This window comes from Pelophylax lessonae (genome assembly GCF_965119305.1).
Source record: "Pelophylax lessonae genome assembly, chromosome: 9".
Classification (NCBI taxonomy): Eukaryota; Metazoa; Chordata; class Amphibia; order Anura; family Ranidae; genus Pelophylax; species Pelophylax lessonae.
This window is the reverse complement of record NC_138776.1, coordinates 53,593,664-53,611,866: the sequence shown is the minus strand read 5'-3', so window position 1 is coordinate 53,611,866 and position 18,203 is coordinate 53,593,664. Positions and strand designations below refer to the sequence as shown.

General features: G+C 43.1%; 1 protein-coding gene across 1 annotated transcript in view; it reads right to left on the bottom strand.

Annotated features, from left to right (window-relative positions):
- TRUB1 (TruB pseudouridine synthase family member 1) overlaps positions 1-18,203 on the bottom strand; it is a 39,796-nt gene that overhangs the window by 6,027 nt on the left and 15,566 nt on the right. Inside the window, exons 6-7 of the mRNA XM_082267956.1 lie at positions 16,264-16,403; positions 6,857-6,913 (exon numbers count right to left, since the gene is read on the bottom strand). Of these exons, the coding sequence (XP_082124082.1) occupies positions 6,857-6,913; positions 16,264-16,403 (197 nt within the window). The remainder of the gene's footprint in view (positions 1-6,856; positions 6,914-16,263; positions 16,404-18,203) is intronic.

The window sequence follows — 18,203 nt, the reverse complement described above, 5'->3', positions numbered from 1 at the left end:
CTTCAGAGTGGTCCCCTTCCTGGGCAGACCCCTGGGCAAGATCCTCTCTACTCACGATACTGTTTTTCCAGAGTCTCGCAGTGCCCCAACTCCTCAGTCAGCTTTCCTGGACCTCTGGGTTCAGCCTCACTCCAATGGCTCACCAGGCTGACTGCCTGTGACCACCACCAACAGCAGCAGAAGAGGAGGCAGCCACCGCCCTCCTTCTGGGACTACACCAAAAGACCTCTACCTAATGTGCCCGTGGCTTTTTATACCCTGCCCCATAATGCACCGAGACCAACTGTCTGTGCCAATCCCTGGGGAAGTACCAAAAACCTGTGTGTCATTGGTTAGGTTTCCTCCAGCATCCTATGTGCCTCCCCATTGGATCAGCTGGGGACATTTCCTAAGACCAGATGAATCACACACTGGGCACTCTAAGCGGACCTGACTCACAGATCCTGCTCTCTGTTAAGCAGAGAACAATATAGATTTTTGCCTGCTGCTCCTCTGATAGGCAGACAGAGCCAAAACTATACTCTCTACCTACAGTGCATTGCAAAGGTATTCGGCCCCCTTGAACTTTGACCTTTTGCCACATTTCAGGCTTCAAACAAAGATATAAAACTGTAATTTTTTTTTTGAAAAATCAACAAGTGGGACACAATCATGAAGTGGAACGAAATTTATTGGATATTTCAAACTTTGTTAACAAATAAAAAACTGAAAAATTGGGCGTGCAAAATTATTCAGCCCCTTTACTTTCAGTGCAGCAAACTCTCTCCAGAAGTTCAGTGAGGATCTCTGAATGATCCAATGTTGACCTAAATGACTAATGATGATAAATAGAATCCACTTGTGTGTAATCAAGTCTCCGTATAAATGCACCTGCACTGCGATAGTCTCAGAGGTCCGTTTAAAGCGCAGAGAGCATCATGAAGAACAAGGAACACACCAGGCAGGTCCGAGATACTGTTGGAGAAGTTTAAAGCCGGATTTGGATACAAAAATATTTTCCAAGCTTTAAACATCCCAAGGAGCACTGTGCAAGCGATAATATTGAAATGGAAGGAGTATCAGACCACTGCAAATCTATAAAGACCTGGCCGTCCCTCTAAACTTTCAGCTCATACAAGGAGAAGACTGATCAGAGATGCAGCCAAGAGGCCCATGATCACTCTGGATGAACTGCAGAGATCTACAGCTGAGGTGGGAGACTCTGTCCATAGGACAACAATCAGTCGTATACTGCACAAATCTGACCTTTATGGAAGAGTGGCAAGAAGAAAGCCATTTCTTAAAGATATCTATAAAAAGTGTCGTTTAAAGTTTGCCACAAGCCACCTGGGAGACACCAAACATGTGGAAGAAGGTGCTCTGGTCAGATGAAACCAAAATCAAACTTTTTGGCAACAATGCAAAACTTTATGTTTGGCGTAAAAGCAACACAGCTCATCACCCTGAACACACCATCCCCACTGTCAAACATGGTGGTGGCAGCATCATGGTTTGGGCCTGCTTTTCTTCAGCAGGGACAGGGGAGATGGTTAAAATTGATGGGAAGATGGATGGAGCCAAATACAGGACCATTCTGGAAGAAAACCTGATGGAGTCTGCAAAAGACCTGAGACTGGGACTGAGATTTGTCTTCCAACAAAAGAAAATGATCCAAAACAAAGCAAAATCTACAATGGAATGGTTCACAAATAAACATATCCAGGTGTTAGAATGGCCAAGTCAAAGTCCAGACCTGAATCCAATCGAGAATCTGTGGAAAGAACTGAAAACTGCTGTTCACAAACGCTCTCCATCCAACCTCACTGAGCTCGAGCTGTTTTGCAAGGAGGAATGGGCAAAGATTTCAGTCTCTCGATGTGCAAAACTGATAGAGACATACCCCAAGCGACTCACAGCTGTAATCGCAGCAAAAGGTGGCGCTACAAAGTATTAACTTAAGGGGGCTGAATAATTTTGCACGCCCAATTTTTCAGGTTTTTTATTTGTTAAAAAAGTTTGAAATATCCAATAAATTTCGTTCCACTTCATGATTGTGTCCCACTTGTTGTTGATTCTTCAAAAAAAATTAGTTTTATATCTTTATGTTTGAAGCCTGAAATGTGGCAAAAGGTCGAAAAGTTCAAGGGAGCCGAATACTTTCACAATGCACTGTAGCACCCGACTAGGAGGGTGCTACAGTGCAAAGTCTGTTTTTTTCTCACCTGATCTGCGCAGTGGTGAGAACATGTCTGCCTCCTCCCTGAATACCCCATTGCCACAGTTTGCATCCACCAACCAATCTCAGACCACAGCGTTTGGTGGTATACGTCACCTCGTGTTCAGCATAGCTCAGGACACGCAGATCCCTCCCAACTAGGGCCGAAACAACTAATCGAATTATCCACAACTAATCAGTTATGAAAATAGTTGTCAACTATTTTCTTAATCGATTTGGCCTGCATACAGAATGCATTATTTGTTTACATATCAAGAATTACAGTGCAGCACACCATCCATACATGTCAGAAGACACAGTGCAGCACACATACAGCTCAGTACACCGTCCATACATGTCAGAGGACACAGTGCAGCATGCATACAGCTCAGTACACTGTCCATACATGTCAGAGGACACAGTGCAGCACACATACAGCTCAGTACACCGTCCATACATGTCAGAGGACACAGTGCAGCACACATACAGCTCAGTACACCGTCCATACATGTCAGAGGACACAGTGCAGCATGCATACAGCTCAGTACACTGTCCATACATGTCAGAGGACACAGTGCAGCATGCATACAGCTCAGTACACCGTCCATACATGTCAGAGGACACAGTGCAGCATGCATACAGCTCAGTACACTGTCCATACATGTCAGAGGACACAGTGCAGCATGCATACAGCTCAGTACACTGTCCATACATGTCAGAGGACACAGTGCAGCATGCATACAGCTCAGTACACTGTCCATACATGTCAGAGGACACAGTGCAGCACACATACAGCTCAGTACACCGTCCATACATGTCAGAGGACACAGTGCAGCACGCATACAGCTCAGTACACCATCCATACATGTCAGTAAGTGCCTGAGAACTTGTGAATGTGTGAGGAGCAATGCCTCATGGGACATGTAGTCCTGGACAGGAAGTGAGTGCTTCTAAAGGCAGAATTTTCTATTTTTTTTTTGCTATAGGGGCACTCTATACTATAATTTGCACTCTGAAGGCAGGAGGAGCAAGAGGAGTCAGTGGGGGACCCCAGAAGAGGAGAATCAGGGTTGCTCGGTGCAAAACAATTGCAGGTAAGTATAACAGGTTTGTTGTTTAAAGTGATTTTTTTTTATTTTTAAAAAAGACACTGTGCAGGGAAGATCAGCATCTGAACCCAGAGAAGGTGGAGGCTGATTGACTGGAGGTAATATAAGGCATTGCAGTTACATTTAAAGGAAACGTTTTACCAGTATTGTGCGCTATATTTAAAATGATCATATCCATATATTAAAAAAAAAAAAAATGGTCTCAACTTTTAGTACTAGTACTACTTTAAAATAAAAGATTTATATCTTTCCTTCCACCCTTCATGTCTGACTCCTAGTTAAAATGCCCATATATCGTACTTCTGGGTGTATTTATTATTAATATATATTAGTTTCACAGTATAAATGAACCCCTTATAGTAGCGATTATCTGCTATTTTTGTACTAGAAAGGGGCGAATTTTAGTTTTATTAACCCCATTATGGGGATACAAAAAAAAAAAAGCATGCTGCTGCTACTAAATGTCTTAGGCCTGGTTCATATCTATGCGTTTTTTGGTGCTTTTTGCAGAAATGCACTACAGATCATTTAACATGGTTTCCTATGGGACACGTTTACGTCTATGCTTTTTTTTAGCCACGGCCTATTTGGAAAGGCTCAAGTACTTTTTTCAATGCAAAACAGTGCTTTTTTGGTTCAATACACTTCAATGGAGAAGCTGCAGAAAAGCATATAGTGCCTTTTTGCAGAGATTTGCGTTTTTTTAATATGCCCAAAAAAAAAAAAAAAGAAAATGCAAACCGCAGCAAAATCGCATGTGCAAAAATACAAAAAGCACTGCAGGAACGGATCGAAAACAAACTGCATAGGTGTGAACTGAGCTTAATGCTAGCCATACACATCGATTTTCGGACGAGAATATTCATACGAAAAACCTTTGTACATTCGCTGAATGTTGTTTGAAAAGGTCACTCGGTTTTTAACATTCAGTTTTAAAATGAATGTCATTTCTGAAAGAAAACCACAAATAAAAATAAAATAAAAAATGTGATCTCCGAGTCAGATTCAACCTCTAATAGTATATACAGTATACCTCTTCTTCTATCTGTTAGTCTCAGAGTGGAATAGACATTTTACTCCCTAACCATATAGTTGGTTATTTATATTTACCACTGCATATAGATATTTAAGAATAAATTGCCTTTGTTTTTAATCTTGACATATTAACTAAAATTATATACCACACTTTTTTTAAGGTTATTATCTGATCAAAACAATAAATCGGCCAACTAAATGGATTATGAAAATAATTGTTCGTTGCAGCCCTAAACCCAACACTTACCCGCTACCTCAGTTGGGGTCGATTTAAATAACACACACCCTTGGTGCTTGCAAGAACACTCCAAATAATAGGGCCCCTTGTATGGAGGAAGCAATAGGAATGCTGGAAAGTGTAGTTTTGCCGTAGTTCCCGGTTGTGAAAAGTGTAGAGGTCAGGAGTAGGTCATGCATAGTACATCGAGAAGTTCCAGGGTCAGGAGTAAGCAACACAAAGTGCAGGGGTGAGGAGTAACGCAGAATTCAGTAGTAAAAAAAAAGGCAGAGTGCAGGAGTCAGTAGTATAAAAAGGCAGAGTGCAGGAGTCAGTAGTATAAAAAGGCAGAGTGCAGGGGTCAGTAGTATAATAAGGCAGAGTGCAGGGGTCAGTAGTATAATAAGGCAGAGTGCAGGGGTCAGTAGTATAAAAGGCAGAGTGCAGGGGTCAGTAGTATAAAAGGCAGAGTGCAGGGGTCAGTAGTATAAAAGGCAGAGTGCAGGGGTCAGTAGTATAAAAGGCAGAGTGTATGGGGTCAGTAGTATAAAAGGTAGAGTGTATGGGGTCAGTAGTATAAAAGGCAGAGTGCAGGGGTCAGTAGTATAAAAGGCAGAGTGTATGGGGTCAGTAGTATAAAAGGCAGAGTGCAGGGGTCAGTAGTATAAAAGGCAGAGTGCAGGGGTCAGTAGTATAAAAGGCAGAGTGTATGGGGTCAGTAGTATAAAAGGTAGAGTGTATGGGGTCAGTAGTATAAAAGGCAGAGTGCAGGGGTCAGTAGTATAAAAAGGCAGAGTGCAGGGGTCAGTAGTATAAAAAGGCAGAGTGCAGGGGTCAGTAGTATAAAAAGGCAGAGTGCAGGGGTCAGTAGTATAAAAGGCAGAGTGCAGGGGTCAGTAGTATAAAAAGGCAGAGTGCAGGAGTCAGCCGTATAAAAGGCAGAGTGCATGGGGTCAGTAGTATAAAAGGCAGAGTGCAGGAGTCAGTAGTATAAAAGGCAGAGTGCATGGGGTCAGTAGTATAAAAAGGCAGAGTGCAGGGGTCAGTAGTATAAAAGGCAGAGTGCAGGGGTCAGTAGTAAAAAAAAAAAAAAGGCAGAGTGTATGGGGTCAGTAGTATAAAAGGCAGAGTGCAGGGGTCAGTAGTATAAAAGGCAGAGTGCAGGGGTCAGTAGTATAAAAATGCAGAGTGCAGGGGTCAGTAGTATAAAAATGCAGAGTGCAGGGGTCAGTACTACATAATGCAAAGTGCAGGAGTCAGTGGTATGTAACGCAGACTGCAGGGGTTAGAAGTACACAACACACAGAGCAGAGGTCAGGCGTAACTAGCACATATATTCCCCCACAACCAAAAAGCCTCCCCCTTCCCGTGCAAACTTCTATCCAAGCTAAAAAAAATTGCCCACAGCACATAGCGCCCCCCCCCCCCTCCCCCTGAAACAAGATAAAAAACGAAGACTTCTGATCGCAAATGCAGCAGCTCCCAGAAAGCCCTTTGGCTTGTGTCATATTGCACACCAGAGGACTTCTCTCAGCTCTACAATGCTTACCGGCTGCTCTGATCTGAGAGGCTGCAGATAGGGTCAGGAGCTGGCACAGTATGAGGGCTACCCCTCACTTAGCTGCGATAAACAAATAGATCTAGATTGACCAGTTGCTGATCCCTGGTCTAACATATTTCAAGTACCAGGAACTGGAGGGGGAAGGGAGGTGAATTACAGGAGTTGAGCATTGGCACCATTCTCAATGGAGATGTGATATTCAATCATAGACTAATGTGCATACGGAAGGTCAGATGGTTTGGGAAGATGGGAATCTGCAGGCTCCAAATATCAGTATCATCCTTTGATCATATGTATTAAGGCCTCGTTCACAACTGATTGATTTTCTGCTTGAAGCTTGTAGCTCCAAAACGCTCAACAAGCCAAATCCCATTCATTTGAATGGCCCCTGTTCACATCTGACTAGCAAAGCAAAATGCCTTAAGCTCAAAAAATGTACACGAGCTTCTTTTTGGCAGATTACAATCGTTTTTTGCCCCATAGACTTCAATAGAAAATGCCTGACTTTAGCCTTTTATGACCGTTTTGTCACTTATTTTCTGCTCAAATAGCTGCTTTCCACCCCTAATTTCCTCTCCTTCCCCTCCACCTAGTGCTCTCTATTGGCTAAACAAAAATGTCTGTAGCTGTAAAACGCTTGTACTATGCTTATAAAATGCTTTAAAAAAGCTTGCAAAAAATGTCCGAAAAACGTGAATGGTGCCTAAGCTCTTTGGACTGGAACCGCTTTAATCACTCACCTTTGCCAACGTCTCTGACCAGACTGCGGACATAGAATCCACCTCCACACTCGATGTCTGTGGGGAGAGAAAAGCATATTATTATTGGCAGACATAATATAAGCAAAGCTGGAGATGAGATAGGAGCAGAACTGTTTTATGTCTATAAGAGGTTATACCTGAATTATTCATTTGTTTTGTGTAATAAAATGTTCAGGAAAAAGAACAGTATTTAATTATGCGTAGTACAGTATCGTAAAACAGCCATCTTCATAAACTCTAAATTTCACTCTGTAGTCTCATCCTAACAATTATATCAGGAAATGTGATAGGACTACAGAACCCATCCCCATGTTATTGAGAAGAGGGATCAGGAGGTATTCTGTAGTACTGTCCTAGGGTGAGAACGCGGATCCTCTATAGATACAGTACAGAGAACAAGTGTTGTCACCCTAGGACAGGAAGTGTGTTATTGGTACGATCATCAACACCAGGTGAAAATAAGGGAATAAACTGTAAAGAAAACTAATTCAGTCAACAAATCTAGAGAGTCGTAAACTGCAATATTACATTTTTGAACTTGGGTTCGGATACATTAACCACTTTAAGACCAGAAGATTTTGCTGCTTAATGACCAGGCCCTATTTTGCGATTCGGCACTGCGTGACTTTAATGGACAATTGCGCAGTTGTGCGATGCTGTACCCAAACGAAATTGACGTCCTTTTTTTCCCTACAAACAGAGCTTTCTTTTGGTGGTATTTGATCACCTGTGCGATTTTTATTTTTTGCGCTATAAACAAAAAAATAGCTACAATTTTGAAAAAACAACAATATTTTTCACATTCTGCTATATAAACCCCCCCCCCCCCAAAAAAAAAAAAAAAAATTTGATTGGTTTGCGCAAAAGTTATTGCGTTTACCAACTACGGGAAAGATTTATGTCATTTTTTTTTTTTTACTAGTAATGGCGGCGATCTGCGATTTTTGGCGGGAGTGCGACATTGCGGTGGACATATCGGACTGCTGACATTTTTGACACTTTTGAGGGTACCGGTGACATTACTACAGTAATCAGTGCTAAAAATATGCACTGTTACTGTAATAATGCCATTGGTAGGGAAGGGGTTAATATTATGGGTGATCAAGGGGTTAAATGTAAGCCTATGGGAGTGATTCTAACTGTGGGGGGGATGGGGCTTGTGAGATGACCATAGAGACGTGCAATCCTATATAGCAGGATCGCATGGTCTCTGATCATTGCAGGGAGAAGGAAAGACTGCTGTGTTTAACATCAGCCGTCTGTCCTTCTCTGTCAGTGGGGAGAGATCGCAGGTGTCAGGCGGCCATCGGAGCCACCTGACACGCACGCCAGCTTCCCCCACTGACGAGCGGGGGTGGGAGCGCACCGCCGGTGGCGCGCAATCGCCCCCTAGCTCCTCCTAGGCGAGCGCCGTACATGTACGGGGCTTTGCCTGGGAGAGCCAGCCAGCCACAGTACATCTGCAGCGGCTGGACATAAAGTGGTTAAGGAGCTGCAGGTACCACTCATTGCAAAACAGTCATTTCCTAAAGTTGAAGTTCATTCTGTTTATATTTTCTCTTTTCCTGTCCCTAGGAAGGCTATTTGCATGCAGACCACCCTAGGTAACGCCCACATGTGATGCTGAGCCTCCATATTTGAAACAACTGAAATCCAAGGAATGAAAGGGGTGGATAAGGGACAGTCAGGCTGGGGAGGAAAGTCTAGATGATGCTGGATGTCCTCCTAGGAGGAAATGAGGTGGGCATTATATAACTTGCTGCAGCTTCTAATGGATGTTGTGAAAAGCTCAAAGTGTGCAGTGTAAGCATTTTTATTACAGGAGATAAGCTTGAACAACTGTAAGGCCCCTTTCACACGAACGGTTAGAATTCAGCTTTTAGCTGCGGAAAGAGGAACGTATTTACCGCAGCTAAATGCAGACAATGCATCCCTATGGCCCCGTTCACACACTGCGTTTAGCAACGTTTTCTTAACGTACGGTTTTGTGCATTTAGGAAAAATAAAGTTGACAGCGTCCAGGAGCGATGTACTGTAGCTATCTGCATATAAACGCAGGTAATCGCAGTACAAAGAAAAAAGAAGTAAACAGTTACTATACAAAAGGCAAGAATTTACTACTGCAGCCGCATGTAAACGCACGTAATCGCAATGTGCGAATGGGAATAATCTTTGTGCCAGGAGTGTTGGAATTTAAAAATAACAAAACATGATTTTACTAATGGCACAAAAACCGCCCAAGTGAAAGGGGCCTAAAAGACTGAAGGGAAGGCTGGAGTTCATTGCAATAGGTGAGCAAAGCCTCAACAAAGGGTCCCAAAGTCATCAGATGGATATGATAGAATCTGGGCAGTCCGGGGGACTTAAGATGCTAAAATGTTCCAGCAGCAGACAGTAGCTGCACATCATGAATTTTGTAGCTTTGAGAGTTTTTTTTTTTTTCTTTTAACCCCTCACGCCAGAGTGCGACCCAATCCTGGGAGGACGTCATATGATGTTCTCCCAGTATAACAGGGCTCCCCCCCAGCTGTCAAACAATAATAGGCCGGGCGGGAGCCCCATTAACCTGGCAGGATGTCATAGGACGTCCTCCCAGGATCGGGCTGCACTCTGGCATGATCTGTCACCCACTGTGTCCACCAGACACGGCCGAAGACAGATCACTGTACCGACCCGCTGTGTGTGTGTGTGTGTGTGTGTGTGTGTGTGTGTGTGTGTGTGTGTGTGGGTGTGGTGTGTGTGTGGGTGTGGTGTGTGTGTGTAAAAAAAAAAAAAAAACACTTCCCCAGAATATTACTACTTTAACATGTTATTGCTCTGGTCACTGCATGTAATAAAGAAATAAAAATATTTTTAAAAACTTACATTTTTTTTTTTTACATACTGTCAGTGTCCCTGATTACCGCCACTCTAGTTATATGATGACACTGTACTGCACCAGTGACAGTACATAAAAAATTGTGAAAAATACATTTTGTTTTCTTTATTTTTCAAATTTGTATATATATATATATATATATATATATATATATAATATATATATATATATATAATATATATAATATATATATATATATATATATATATATATATATATATATATACACACACACATACACACACACAGTAAACCCCCCTCCATTGCGGGGGTTACGTTCCGGACCCAGCCGTGTATATATATATATATATATATATATATATATATATATATATATATATATATATATATATATATATATATATATATATATATATATATATATATATATATATATATATATATATAACGTACCAGCAGACTAAATGATAAACAATGATTGGTGTTATTTGCACCAAAAAAAATGTAGCAGAATACACTTTTATGAAGAAAGATTATTTGCAAAATGTTATAAACAGAAACGAAGAAAAACACAGGTTTTTCATTTTTTTAGCAAAACATAGAAAAACCCAGTGGATATTAATTACCACCAAAAGAAAGCTCTAGTTGTTTGGAAAAAAATAAAAAATAAAAAAAATATTTCATATGTAGCATGACCGCACTATTGTCATTTGAAGTGTGACAGTGCTGAAAGCTGAAAATTGGCCTGGGCAGGAAGGGGGTTAAAGTGTCCAGTATCGAAGCAGTTAGGTGACTCCTGCACTGTCAGATGTATGTATACACATAACCTACATTTACTCTGCAGCAGATTTTTTGGACATCTTTGGAGAAAAAAAGGTCACAGGAGGACAACCCTGAACCAACCACAAACCTATGTTTTATGTATATGTGGATTTGTATTGGGGAGGCGGCAGGCAGCACCTTCAAAAGTGTTATTACAGAGCGGTATTGAGGAATAGCGGGAGACAACGCGGTACCTCGTACCTCTTGACAGGTCTGTTCTGCACCAATTCCTCTGCATATACAGTGCTGTAGGGAACGAGAGCCAAAGCGATCTGCTCAACGAAGGAAGTGAAACAAAAAAAAAGCTGACACTACACCTTAAAGTGATAGTAAACTCATCAAAAATAAAAATCCCTCCTGCAAGGCAATGTTATAATGTGCTAGTATGCATCGCATACTATCACATTATGTGAAACTTACCTTAAAACTAAGCCTTCCAGCGGTGCCCTGTCACCGCTGACAGGGCTTCCATCTTTATCAAATCTTCCATCTGGGTTTGTGGGCTCCAATCTTTTGAATGGATGAACTGCGATCTGCCTGTTCACGGCACAGGGCTCTGAACGAACAGCACTGGTATGCCGTTCTTTCAGAGCGCATACGTTGGTGACGTGAACTGCAGCTTTACAAAAAAAATATCTCCTAGACTGTGCACGTTTAGGAGATATTTACTGTACCTATAGGTAAGCCCTAATATAGACTTACCTATAGGTAAAAATCAGCCAAGGGAGTTTACTCCCACTTTAGGATGGTAGTCCATTGCCGATAGCAAAAAAAAAGAACATGGAAGCTGATTTTGCAGATAGAAGGGTGTAGTATTTTTCCAAATATCATTTTTCTGATCTTGTAGTGAGCTTTAGACAGCTTAGCTAGGTTAAGTTTGCCATACAGGGATTTCAATTCGGCCAGTTCAGCAGAGATCAGGCGAATTTCCATCCATGTATGGGCAGGGTTCTTGGAGAGAAATCGATCTACTCATTGACTTCTGTACATCCACCCTGTTGGAAAATTTCTGCTTAAATCAGTGCTACCAGCTATAGCCAGCAGCACCGATCAATGTATTCTGATGGCAGGAAAGTCCCCCCACTATCAAACTACAAAAGCACAATGGGAAGTTTCCCCCATCCACCTCAAAATGTGTGGATGGGGGACTCAATCTTTTTATCATCAACCCATTGGTTAAAAGGCAAAGAAAAAACAAAGAAGAAGAATTATCTATGGGATGCCTTTATCTTCTCTAAACATGGAGCAGGGTGTACTAGCGATAACATCTCGTTTAATACCTGGCCAGTCGACAGGCTTAGGCGGTCCGGCTGGTGCAAGCTGGGAGAGATTAAAGAATAAGTTCACCTTTCATAACACGTTACACCCATATTCGGTGCGTAACATGAAATGAATGCGCTGGCCCCCGCACCTCCCCAATCCACGCTGTACCAGCCACCGGGGTTCTTCTCCACCTGCTTGCTGTCAAAATAAAATTAAAAAAAACTTGGCTGTGCGGGGCTCTGCCCACCTGGCTCCATCACTCATTCGCAGCGCTCCATGAGTGGAAAACTACAAGTTCCAGCAGCCTTTGTGGCTGTTGGCTTGTAGTTTTCAATGAACTACCATAACGCTGTGGTGCTTGGTAGTTAATTAAATCTCCCTTGTCAGCATGCATAATCTTCCCTGTATGAGATATGAGAAAGCAGATACACTGACAGGTCTGCAAGAGATCTGCATGGCATCAGTGATCTGCTGATTGCTGGTGCAATGCTTTACAGGCTCCTGCAACAAAAAATAAATTAAAATTTTTTTACCTGCAAAAAAATGTGCATTTATTATTTTTTCTGAAAAGGTGAACATTCTACCACATGGTCTTCCCAGCTTGGCTTCTGCCCTCCGAGAATACAAATAAACAAATGTAGCAGGATTCCCAGCCATTTTGCTGGATGTGGGTCCGACTGGGTTATTGCTAACAATAACAGCACATTTAAGCATGTTCTCCAAGTGTGAGCGCTGAGACAATGACCAGTCCAGTATCTTTTGGTATTTATATTTATTAAGAACTTGGATGAGAGAAGGGAATGAGTGGGATACTCCTTTGGCTCAACTATGCACAATTTGCTAGGGACAACTGAAAAATGCTTGTTGGTGCTGACTTGATGCCGGTCAACGCCGGTTAATGCCGGCCTGCTGCCCATTAACTCTGAACTGACTTCTGATCGCCTCCTTGTGACTCAAAGCCCTTTTGAAGTTCCCTTTGGCACTCCTTGCTGAAGTAGCTACTTTATCACTGCTGAACACTTGTACACTTCAGAACCCACACCGAGCGTGAGAGAGGGTGCGCGCTCTTATCTTCAGGGCTTAGACACTGGCACCCCCTTTTCTAAGTCTTCTCTACTGGTTAGCTGGCTCCCGTATTCCTCTGACCTTCTGGAGTGGTCCCCTATCCTAGGCAGACCCCTGGGCGGTTTACAGTTCTCACGACACTGCTTTACTGGAAACCTCTGCCCAGCAGCTCCACTCAGTCCACAGCATACTGGATTCCTTCTCTGCAGCTCAGCTCAACCCTCCATCCTCTAAGCCGACCGCCCAGGACCTTCCCTCACGCTGAAAGGAGAGACAGCCATCACCCTCCTCCTGGGACTCTGCTTTCCGCCAAAGACGCTCTGTCATGTGCCCCCCCTCAGACTTATACCCCATCCCAGGATGCATTGCGGCAGATTCTGCCCTCTGGGGTAGATACAAGCCCTGGTGTGCTATTGGCCAGGTTTCCTCCACTGTCCAATAAGAGCCCTCATTGGACATAGTGGGGAGACTCCCAAGCTCAACAGGCACACCTGGAAACACATGACAGCCTAGCTGAACAATCAGGCTCCCCTGATAAGCAGACAGGGCCTCCCTTATGGTTTTCCTAGCACCTACCTAGGAGGGTGCTACACAAACATTGGTCTTATCACAAAATTTAGGGTCTAGGAACCTGGGGTGCTGAAAGATTCTCCCTACCTTGGGGGACCCCTTGAAGATACAGGTGACCATGGATGTTCTACAGTTGACCTAGAAGAAGCAGAGTGCAGTTGTTCCCTATATGGATGTGAGTGAAAGATTGAGTGGGAAAGTCAACACCGGAACCTTTCCAAGCTATCCTACCTTGAATTCTAAGACAGATACCACTAGAACCTCAGCTACCAAGCAACCACCAATTAAAGTTTAAGAATCCAGCCAACATACAACTGTGAAAGACCCAGAAGGTTAGGAAGACGTGCAGAAAGAGCAGAATCTGCAGGTATCCTATGTTTATCTCCACCTTCCTTCCTGATTTCTATGTACTAGTGCAATACAAATCTACAACCAAAGTGACTGGTGCCCACCATTCTGAGATTCAGAGAAAAGAATCCCTCCCAGAAACCCTGCCTGGGAACTTCATTGCCAAGTAAGTGGAACGGGGACATTCATAATGTAGTCACTGATGAGCTGAAGATCAATATATAGTCTTATCTATTGGGGGTAATTACCAATATTATACAGACAAAGGAAAAAACTGATCTGCATTCAATATGTACCTCCAGCACTCATCAATGCTGGGTTGTGGCATCCATAGGGCCCATCTCCACTTCTCAGTAACACATGAAATAAAGGAAAAAAAGAGCCGCACTCCACATTTCTCAGCAGCTGTATACTTTTATTGATCCACCATGTACAAGTGAGAACACGTAGAGCTCAGGTTACTCTGCCTTGTACCTGGTGGATCAATAAAAGTATACAGCGACTGAAAGATTCGGAGAGCGTCTTTTTCTCCTTTAGAGCACGGAAACTGCTGAATGGAAAATAAGGGAGGTGCACCGGGGAAAACAATGACACAAAACAAATCATTCTTTTTATTTGCTGGTCAGCAACAGGCATGTAATTTGGTAAAAAAGAAAATGTAAAAATCTCTATTATGAAAATACGGAACAGCAAACAAAAATGTGAGAGTCACATTAAAGGGTATTTTCAGGTAAATGTGACAATAATAACTTCAGAACATGACTTTCTTTAAATAATTTGTGGTCAACTTGATGTAGGGACCTCAAGTCCTGCCACTGTCATCACCAAAGGGCCACAATAATATTTACTGAATGTAATGCTACAGAAAGCTGTGCAAGACTGCAGACATGCCACAAGAGATGGCCAGAGACTACAGACATTGCATAGGAATTGCAGAGGTTTATGGCCATGGTTCCATTGAAGCATATGCCAATGTAAGGGCCATGTTCGCCCACATGTGGTGCGCAGGTGTTCGATGCAACCCCATACAAGCAGTCATATTCCTATCAATTGGGACGCAGTGGCTGCATAGACACAGCTGCTGCTCCCAATTTGAAATCTGTGCAGGTTTGTCCCCTTAAAGGTACACTGTCTTTTTGGCGATATACACGCCTATGCACCTGCACCCACATGACTGTCAAATTTGGAGCAGCCGCTGTGTCTATGCATTCACTGCGTACCAATCAACAATAATAGGACTGCCTGCAAGAAGATGCACAGAACATCTGCCCTTGTGCAAGTGTACGCTTAAAGTAGAAATAAACTTCCATCTATTGTTTGCACCTATAGGTAAGCCTATAAAAAGGCTTACCTATGGGTAGTGTAAATAGCTCCTGCACGTTTAGGAGATAAATACTGTATATGCAGCTGACGTAATCGGCACATGCTCTCTGAAGGAATGGCCACTTCTTCAAAACCCTGTCCTGTGATCGGCGGCTCCCGCGCGCATGCACGGGAGTGACATTACACAGCTCCAGCAAGTCACACAGCCAAAGTCCGCAGTAGGGGTGCACCGATCCGACTTTTCTAGTCCCGATACCGATACCTGGCTTAGTGTATCTGCTGATACTGATCCGGAACTACACACATACACAATATGCATGCGGCTGCAGTACAGAGCAAACCACTACTTCCTGTGTACGGCTCCTCCATTCACAGGTAGAGTGCATCTGATATCACTCCGCCTGTGAGCTGGACCTATACAGGAAGTATCGGCTCCGTGGAAGTAAGGGACGGCTGAGCCGGGACTCAGCAAAAACGTATCGGCCCGTGGATCGGTTCATTTTACCGATCCGCCGATCCAGCTATTTTGGCAGTATCAGCGCCGATATCCGATCCTAATATCGGATCGGTGCATCCCTAGTCGGCAGACCCTGAAGGAAGCTGGATGTGGCCTCCAGCGGTGATGAGGGCTTCGTTGGCAGGTAAGTTTCACATAATGTGCTGGTATACAATGCATACTAGCACATTATGCCTTTATTTTTGCAGGTCAGAAAAAAAAAAAAAAAAGCTGCGTTTCACTTCCCTCTTTATGTAGGCCTGTGTACAATTACATTAAATACATTTGCGATATTTCTCTCAGCAAGATCCATTAGGAAAAGAAAAATGGACAAAAAGGAAAAGGACATCATGGGAAAAAAAAAAAAAAGTGAAATAAATAAACCAAACAATTTAGCTACTAGAAGCAAGTCTAAAAAATGTTTTAATTTACTAGTTGAGTAAGAACCAAAAACACAGACTACCATCCTCAGTGAGGGAGGGCTGCACACTAAGGGCCAAAAGGGGCACATGCAGTCCCTGGGTAGCAGGTTGGGCACCAGAGCCATCAACAGAAGATTGCTTCCTGTTGAGGAAGAGGCAGGACAGATGTCTGGCACTATGTGCAGCACAGAAAGATAGATTAGAGGTTTAATTCAGATATCTGTGATAGAGATCTTACCGAGTGTGAAGAGAGGGGGCTGGAAGTCTGTTATTGATAGTCCATAGACAGTGACTGGTCTGGCCGGCTTTTCTTCCACTTTGGCTCCTTCTCTGGCCAGGCAGGAGAGTCTCTTCCCATCCTTCTTCAGAGCAGAGAAACTTAAAGACAAAAAATAAAATAAAAGTTCCAAATCTCTGACACTGCATCTCATTATCACCAAACTAGAATATGGAGAAAAAGAACAGAAAACAGATCAGTAGTATAAACCGTTTCCAAGACGGCAGACAATATAGCCGAAAACATCCATGAATAGCATCACATAGGTCGTGTGCAAAAAGCCCACGCCACTTGTGCATAAAAGCAAAGAAAAAAAAAGTATCTCTGTTGTCACCTTAAAAACAGTTGAAGCACACACAGTGCGGTTTAAACAACAGTAAACCCATTTCCAGAAAGTGTTTAAGTAGATGAATTATCCTCGACCTATTAGTGGAGAACAGCTTAATTATGTGTGGGGTTAATAAATCTGATAGGGAGCGGTAATATTCATTAGTCAGCCCGTCCGGAGTGGGGGACTTATTTAGAGGAAGCGGATTCAGTGTTCTAGAAAGTTCCTGGGGAGTAATGGGGCTATTTAGGGAGGACAGAGATGTAGGAGATAGGGATGGCAAATTTAAGCCCTGTAGGAACCTATTAGTGATCTACCCAACACCAAGTCCATAGGGCTCAGACCTGGTGTGTCCAGCTACGGGCCCCAAAAGCTATCAAACCTGTGGGGTCTGCCCCTGTGCTGGTAGATATACTTCTCCAGTCTCAAGAGTTTCTCCCATACATTGTAACCATTCTTTATGGGAAAGGGGATTAGTGGACTTCCAGTGTCTGAGCAGAACTTTACAGGCCTGGAAAAGATCCGGGCAGCAGATAGGGACCATAGGCAGCGGATTTGCCTGTTGCTCTCTGCTTGATCAACAGTGCCCATGCGAACTCTCATGTAAGATATGTGCATCACAGCACAGAGCAATAATGCTTTCAGTGCCCTACAACAATAGCATACTTGGAACTATGTGAGCCATATAGGAAAGTAGAACTGCATCTCCCCGGCTCACCCCACAGGGATTGTAAGGTCCTCCAAATCAGAACAGTAGAGAGAGGATTCTCAGTAGTAAACATAGGCTCTCCCTAGGAATCCGAACAGAAAGTAGGTAACATTCAATCACCGATAGCTGCATCAGGTCGCTGTCGCAAATCTGCTTCATGGGTTACAATCCAGTCAGAAGCAAAGGCTGCAGAATTGAAGAAATGCGCTTGTCCGTCAGCAGTGATGTGGAGTCTGGCTGGATACAGCATGGCATAAGTGGCTTGTAGGCGTTTACGAACATATGTAAATTTCGTCCTACTCCTCTGCACCTCAGTCAAACAGTCTGGGTAGAAAGGAGACCCTTGCACCATTATATAGAATATTTCTGCACTCATGGCCTATATGCAAAATAGTCTCGCTGTCACAATAGTTAAGCAGGCGCGCCAGCACGGGTCTAGTTGGGTAACCCGGTGGTAACGGTTTAGTGGGTGTTCAGTGAGCAAGCTCCACTGAGAAGTGAGGCGTGAAGGCTTCTTTGCCAAATATATCAAGGAACCAGCGTTCAATAAATTCTGTAGGGTCACGACCTTCCATTTTCTCTGGGAGACCTATAAGAACGTTATTTCGTCTCATGCTATTTTCCAGATCTTCGGCACCTGCTAGTTGTTTAGTAGTTTGTGAGTCCTGCATTCGTTTCGGCAATTTATTTATATTGGAAAATGGAAGGTTTGCTGGAAGCAAAACAAATACCCCCCCCCTTTTTTTTTTCTTTTTAATTCATTAACATATCAACACATCTTCAGGGAAAACTACCTTTACAAAAATAGTACTAAAAAGAAAAAAACGTGGCTGTAGAGCTCAGGGAAATGTATCGGAACCCTTT